The sequence below is a fragment of the Lampetra planeri genome, chromosome 1, assembly GCF_965212315.1.
Source record: "Lampetra planeri chromosome 1, kcLamPlan1.2.h2, whole genome shotgun sequence".
In the NCBI taxonomy this organism is placed as follows: domain Eukaryota; kingdom Metazoa; phylum Chordata; class Hyperoartia; order Petromyzontiformes; family Petromyzontidae; genus Lampetra; species Lampetra planeri.
This window is the reverse complement of record NC_136107.1, coordinates 12,701,932-12,709,363: the sequence shown is the minus strand read 5'-3', so window position 1 is coordinate 12,709,363 and position 7,432 is coordinate 12,701,932. Positions and strand designations below refer to the sequence as shown.

Below are 7,432 nucleotides of genomic sequence, written 5' to 3'. Positions count from 1 at the left end.
GTAGCTTTCATCATATTATGTCATAACTTCCTGTGTTGAATCTTCCAAGAACAGACACATTTCTACTAATCTGAGGTTTTTACTTTAAAATTTCAGCTTTCTTTTTTTCTAGCTGAATTATTCCATATCCGAGATTCCATCTGTTTGGAAAAGGTGTTGTGATCTTTATGCCCTTGGTGATTCTGAACTCAAATAGTCGTTCCACTCTCTCATTCGTCACAATGCCAAACTTACCAGTCACCACGTTTAATTAGAAGTTAGTTAATATCATAATGCATTCGGTTTCTTTTACATTTTCATTGATTGTTGTTGGGGTATATACAGAATTTGAATGATTTTTAACGATAAGTGGTTCCAGAGTCTGGATGTTAGTTGGGAAACTCTATCCAATGTGCCTCCTGAATCCCAAACCTCAATGTTTTATTCTCGGAGAGTCTGTATACAAATACATATTTCTTATTGTTTATCTATGGCACTACTCAGAGTAAAAAAACACATTGATACTATCAATGTTAGTTTTGGCAGGCTTTGCCATGCAAAAAATACATTTTAATATCTTAGACACTTAAAATAGTTAATTCAAATACCCCTGTAACTCTCATGTACTGCACACGACTGTGTCCCTTAATACAGACAAATGTATACTGATCAGTTATAAAGGATACTGGTTATATATGATCCGATATTCTGTATTAAACAACACTTTGCTGTTATTTTCCTCATTTGTATCATTGCTCTATTGTTAGAATATAATAGGGGTATTTGTGTCTATGCAGTATAAATGATATATTAAATGGCAACAACCTCAAAGTTGTAGTAAAAAATATACCGGTTAAATTCGTAATTAGAGTCTGGGAATACTCTTGTGCAATCAACACCATAAATTTCAATATCCAGAATCAACATCGAATGTTGGATCTCCAATTACAATATTTATAAAACTAATTTAGAAAAGTAATTGAAGAGTGAGTTTTAATTCCTCTCCATACTATTTTAATACAAACCGTCATTCGCTACCAACAAGGCATTTTTCTGTGTATTTAAAACAACCTTATAATTTCAACCAGAAGTTCTATAAAAAATCTTCTGTTTTAAATCACTTTGTTTAGCATTTACAAAGCTTGAAAGTCAATTTAAAACCAATCTCTGGTAATGCTTTTGGGAAGAGACAAGGGAATTTCTGCCTCTCCCGGCGTCCTCCGTCTGTGCCGGTGTGGAGCGACGCGCGTCGCTCGTGGTGCCCGTGGTGCCCGTGGGTAGGGTCTAGCCGCACCCTGCACGCCTAGCAGGTGAAGTCCTCGTACTTGGCGTGGGCTCCGTGTGGGTGGATGGCGGCCTGTGTATGGCCCTGGGGTGCCGCGTACGAGCTCTGCAACGGACGCACACACATGCACGTGCACACAAACACACCAACATGTGAGCAGATGCTATGGCCATCTGCTGCTAAAAAGGACGATGCATGCTCATTCAAATGTTATGGTTCACATTAAAAACAAATCCATATAAATTTTGAGCTGTTATGAGCTATGTGCTCTTTTCAGATATTTAGGTGAGTCCATGCCGACTTTGAGATTGTGGTAAAATAGTGCTGTGTGCTGTGAATGTTTTCTGCCTGGCAGAACTTACGGTCATTGGAACGGAGTTGTCGTTGATATTTCTCTGCTTCTTATTACGGCAGAAGTAGTAGAGTATTCTGTACTTGATTATCTGTTGGGAGGTGCACACATACATAAAAAAAAATCAGTGTTTACCAATGACAGTTACAAATTTTTCTATGTTTAAAGACAGAAACGCAGAGGAAAAAGTATGCATCCCATGCTTCTACATAGAGTGAAATAGCCAAGAAGGAATGATCAACCCCATAGAAAATTAGTGCATTTATGCGGTTTCGTCAGATGTCAATTGCTTGCCTTTAAACGCAACTAGAGGAAGACACCGACGTTTTTTTTCGAGATTGTGGTATTCTTGGTTCACAATTGCAACTGCTACATGTTTGCAAATTACACAAATAAATTGTAGATTTGATTAAACATTTTAGTATGGAAATATAAGATAACTTTAATAACGAGGACTGAAAAGCTAATTATGCATTTAGATTATTTGAACATAAATGTAAGGTAATTTTTATTTGTAGTAATCTGTAAAAAAATAAATCACAATTTTCACATGAAAAGCCAAAACTACATATACTATACTCTTTGGTTCTTTTGGTAATGTCACGTAGGTATAAAATAAAATAAATCACGACGTTTCGGGCACAACACAAGCATCCGTCATCAGGTGGGAAAGCATGGTCTGCTGCTGAGGCAGACTCTTTTTAAAAGGTTTGAAATTGTTGTAGCCCAAGGGTCATAAAGAAGTGGCCGGGGCTAGTGATGTTAATGTGAGAAATGAGCATGTAATTGTAAGATAGGAGGAGAGCGACCTCCTCGACGAGGGAGTGCAACCCAACGGGTGCAATCCAAAGAGCCTGTGAGTATGAGAGTGCAATACAAAGGACATGTGAGCATGAGAGTGTAATCCAAAGGCATGAGAGTGCAATGCAAAGGACATGTGAGCATGAGAGATCTAAGAGAGAGGCATAAAGAGAGAGACACAGAGAGTCGGAAATAACAGCTGACATAGGCAGGTAGGATGGAAACATCACAGTCAGTTAAGACTTTACCTGGTTAATAACGTCCTTCCAATGATTGCTCAGTTTGTACCCATCCTCTCGGTTGAAGTTGTGTCTGTGTTTATATATCTGGATGGCTTCATGAACAAATCTCTGAAGGTAGCCGGTAGGTTTGCAGAGTACCTCCGTCTTGGAAAAATCTATTTCGTGAGCCCACAGCGTTAAAACAATGATCAGCAATGGCAGAGGTATTAGTCCTACCGTGTTTCAGATCTGCCTTGTGTTCACGAACGCGGTCCGAGACATTTCGTTTGGTTTTTCCCAATATTACTGCTGCCGCAACCACAACTTGGTTTGTAGACACCAGGGTATTGCATGTCAGGAATCACATCCTTTACCGATGGGATTAAATCACAGATTTTGTGTACTGTGTTGAAACGAACCTGGATCTTGTGTTTGTTTAAGATTTTGGAAATATTTTTGGTAACCCCTGCTATGTATGGTAAAGTGATGGTTTTGGTTGGATCCTCAGAAGGTTGTCTCCGCATGGCTGGGGAGACAGCTTTGCGGATTGTACGGTCCGAGTATCCGTTCATCCTGAGGGCTTGGCGTACATGCTCCAACTCACTGGCTAGAATGTACCATTTCAGGTGAAGTATGTGTTGGTAAGACAGTGCCTTACCAAAGTTGGTACATCTGGATTCAGTCCTTGTTGGAACAAGTCTTCAATGATTGTAATGGTGTCAAGTACAGGTACATTGGTGAACATATACTATACACTGAAATTGAGCTATATAAATCAAGAGTGCCAGGGTCCATGGCACAATCCATGACACAAGTCTACTGCAGTCGTGATGAACTTTGCAACGTTTTAGACTCAATTCCCAAAGCTACTTTCCATATCTACTACACTTGCATTCAGCCATTATCTTGGAAACTGCTGGGGTAATGGCATTGCATTGCTGCATTACAGCGTAAGGGCAATTTGAGGCTGTCGATTGCGGAGTGCGTACAACAGGGACACCTATCAAGCCTGCAAGCAGCAATCTTGCTGTCGGGCTGGAGTTGTTTATGAGGGCTATGTCTTACCTCGTATAGGTAATCAAAGATCTCCAGGATGGTAAGGATGCTGGCACCAATGAACAGTCCCATATGGCCACCGATATCACCTTCAAACAGGAGGATATTGTCAGACAAGCTAGGCAAGCGCACCTCCGATTAGCATGGTTGGCTACGTATGGTCGAAAGAAGTTCAACATACATACAGTACATGCAACCGTTAATCTTGCCATAAGGCTATTATAGCGTCATAGCAATGCAATGCATGTTGTGCATATTTATACAGCCAGGAGGCTGAAGAGCTGGTGGCCACGACCACACTCACCAAGCAGGCCAGCCACCTCATAGGCCCTCTTCTGCTCAATGGTCTCGTAGTTGAGAGCTTCAAAGAAGATGTCAAGCACCAGAACGTTCTCCCTACAAAGGGCAGCATCACCACGTACTCAGCGAGCCACTGTGCAACTTCAAGAGTATATTTGCATAATGAGAGTATGGTATGATCATTTCATGTTGTTGGGTTTATATATATTGTTTAAAAATCTGGAAGTATTGACTTTAGTTTACAAATACAGCCACATTGTTTAGTTATTCAATTTATTGAAATGTTTGTAACAAAAATAGATGCATTTTTAACAAAAATGTGCAAATTAGTATGTCGAAATGTGCATTACCCATGTGTTGCAGATTCGTGCAAAATGACTTCACTGTGCACTCTTAAACCATGGCGAATTCTAGTTTATGAACCAATGAGGATAGAGGATGGCGACTACGCACATCTCTGTTTTCCAATGTGCTTGAAAGGTTTCAAGGTCAAATCTGGGGTCGACTCAGCCCATCATCCCACTCATTATCCATTAAATGAGTAATAATTTCTGGGAAATCAAAAGTGGGTATCCTGTGAAAAGACGGTCCCCCATGTATTTATGCGTAGAATTTCTACCAATAATAAGCACTGCCTGACGTTCACTTGAGCATCACAATATTTTTTACCTGACATCATCACAGATGGGACCACTGACCTGGTGGGCTTCTTTAAAAGGTAGCAATACAGGAAAAGTGGTAACGCCATTTCTCCCTGTACGAGAGGCCCTCAGATTTGTGTGCTAAAGAATAGGTTGGCAGGTGCTAACACTACTCACGCAATGTATGCCTCTGTCTTGTTGAACTTTTTGGCCAGGTACTTGGCAGAGGCCTGGCTGGGAATCTTCACCATTGACAGCTCCTTTGCAAAGCGTTTGATGTTGCACGGCATCTCGCACTTACAGTAGTCGTCGTCTTTCTCCACCAAGAACACTGGAGAATATATGCAGCTGCACTTTTTCAAAACATTAAATTACGCACTCGTTAAACAATCAAGGGCTGTAATCTAACTTCAAATATATATAACCAGCAGTTATTTTAAAACCGAGTACAAGATCATATTTTTTACATTGTATGCCAATTTAAAATCATCAAATGGCCTTTCTTAAATGTGTAGTGCTGATAAATGGAGACACACACTACGTGGTTGGAGGCAACCTGTTTATTAACACTTCCTTATATCGGAACTGGTTATATAATTGGTGTAGACGTATCTATCACTAGGTAACCACTTATACACGAGGCTATTGAAGATCCACGACCCGATGAACGCTACCCTCTGAATCGACCCTCGATGCTTTCGGCGCTTCCCTTTTATCTTGTTCAGCGTGTTCTTAGGTTTTTTCGGTAAAGTCACGTAGGTAAAAAATTAAAATTTAAATTAATAAAAGTAAAATAAAAAAAATCACGACGTTTCGGAGGCAACACAAGCTTCCGTCTTCAGGTGGAACCGTCACAGCCCGACAGCTGTATCAAGTAAATGAGAGATTACAAGAGATACTACTCCGTATATATAATGGTTGAGGGGGGGGGGGGGGAAGGGCCAGGAACGGCCCACTTTTTATTATTATGGTAAGGTGCGGCTTGAGACTACGAATAGACTACATAACAAATGACTGAGCCTTAATTATGGAGAGGTTCGGTTTGTGACTACGCCTAGCCTACATAACAATAGTGTGAAAAAATAAGCTAAACCTGGTAAAACAAAACTGGCTGTCTATCAGTAACCTGCAATAGTTGTCTGTCAAATAAGATGGTCCAAATAAGTGTAGTTAAATCTTTTTTGCATGGTTAATCACATCTTTCCAATGATTACTCAGTTTGTAACCATCATCACGGTTGAAATTATGTCTGTGTTTGTATATTTGTATGGCTTCGTGTACAAACCTTTGATGGTAGCCAGGAGGTTTGCAGAGCACCTTGGTCTCGGAAAAGACAATTTCATGAGAGCCCACAGAGTTGTAGCAATTTCAACCGTGATGATGGTTACAAACTGAGTAATCATTGGAAAGATGTGATTAACCATGCAAAAAAGATTTAACTACACTTATTTGGACCACTTATTTGACAGACAACTATTACAGGTTACTGATAGACAGCCAGTTTTGTTTTACCAGGTTTAGCTTCTTTTTTCACACTTTTGTTATGTAGGCTAGGCGTAGTCACAAACCGAACCTCTCCATAATTAAGGCTCAGTCATTTGTTATGTAGTCTATTACCATCTACATGGCAGAGGCTCGGTCTCATTTGCAGCATTTTGTTATGTAGGCTAGGCGTAGTCACAAACCGCACCTCTCCATAATAAAGGCTCAGTCATTTGTTATGTAGTCTATTACCATCTACATGGCAGAGGCTCGCTCTCATTTGCAGCATTTTGTTATGTAGGCTAGGCGTAGTCACAAACCGCACCTCTCCATAATAAAGGCTCAGTCATTTGTTATGTAGTCTATTCGTAGTCTCAAGCCGCACCTTACCATAATAATAAAAAGTGGGCCGTTCCTGGCCCCCCCCCCTCAACCATTATATATACGAAGTAGTATCTCTTGTAATCTCTCATTTACTTGATACAGATGTCGGGCTGTGACGTTTCCACCTGAAGACGGAAGCTTGTGTTGCCTCCGAAACGTCGTGAATTTTTTTATTTTATTTTTATTAATTTTAATTTTTTACCTACGTGACATTACCGAAAAAACCTAAGAATATGAATCCTTGCAGTCACGAAAGCTTCAGATCTAGAATTGTTCAGCGTGGCCTTGCCCCACCCTCTGGCTACGCACCTCCCAGAAGGCTCGCTCCCTTGACCACCCGAATCACGCCCCCTAGGGCCGCTGGTGTGCCGTACCCATGTGGGTGGCAACAGCGCTCTAACCCCCTAGTGGTGGAGATACTGTCATTACAAATGTAAAACTCCAATGCCTTTACATTGTGCTCTGAAACAGCCTATCATCTTTTTGGAGTACATAAAATGAGTACGACCTGGTGAGGTTCCTTAACCTCGTACAAGTAGCCAAAAAGTGGTCTCCCTGCAGAGAAAATGTGTCTACGTACCATGGTGATGAGTACCACCCAGCACAGCCTGACTCGTGCCCCTGAAGGTGTGATAGTGGCATGGCGTGTAATGGTGTAGTGGGGTGTGCTGGTGCAGTGGAGTGTTCGTGCGGAGATACTGGAGGGTGAACACTCACTCAAGGCAGGGTTTGCACATTCTTTGTACTGTTCCGGAGTGCAGTAAGGAGCGTCTCCTGCTCAGAGTGGATAAAAACACACAAGCAATCACACAAGCTTGCACATACGCATCACTGCACTAACGACGCACACCAAACCGGTCCGGTGCTCTTAAATGATACGCAGCTGCGGTATTTCAGCCATTCGTTATTCATGTCTGCTTAATGGCAAAAG

The 7,432-nt window shown here is 41.2% G+C and overlaps 1 protein-coding gene across 1 annotated transcript in view; it reads right to left on the bottom strand.

Annotated features, from left to right (window-relative positions):
• Positions 1–232: 232 nt before the first annotated feature.
• The window catches only part of LOC144718129 (acid-sensing ion channel 1-like), a 139,100-nt gene continuing 131,900 nt past the window's right edge, over positions 233–7,432 (bottom strand). Inside the window, exons 5-10 of the mRNA XM_078593889.1 lie at positions 7,219–7,275; positions 4,813–4,966; positions 3,999–4,090; positions 3,704–3,783; positions 1,627–1,707; positions 233–1,369 (exon numbers count right to left, since the gene is read on the bottom strand). Coding sequence (XP_078450015.1) covers positions 1,283–1,369; positions 1,627–1,707; positions 3,704–3,783; positions 3,999–4,090; positions 4,813–4,966; positions 7,219–7,275 — 551 coding nt within the window. The 3' untranslated portion in view covers positions 233–1,282. The remainder of the gene's footprint in view (positions 1,370–1,626; positions 1,708–3,703; positions 3,784–3,998; positions 4,091–4,812; positions 4,967–7,218; positions 7,276–7,432) is intronic.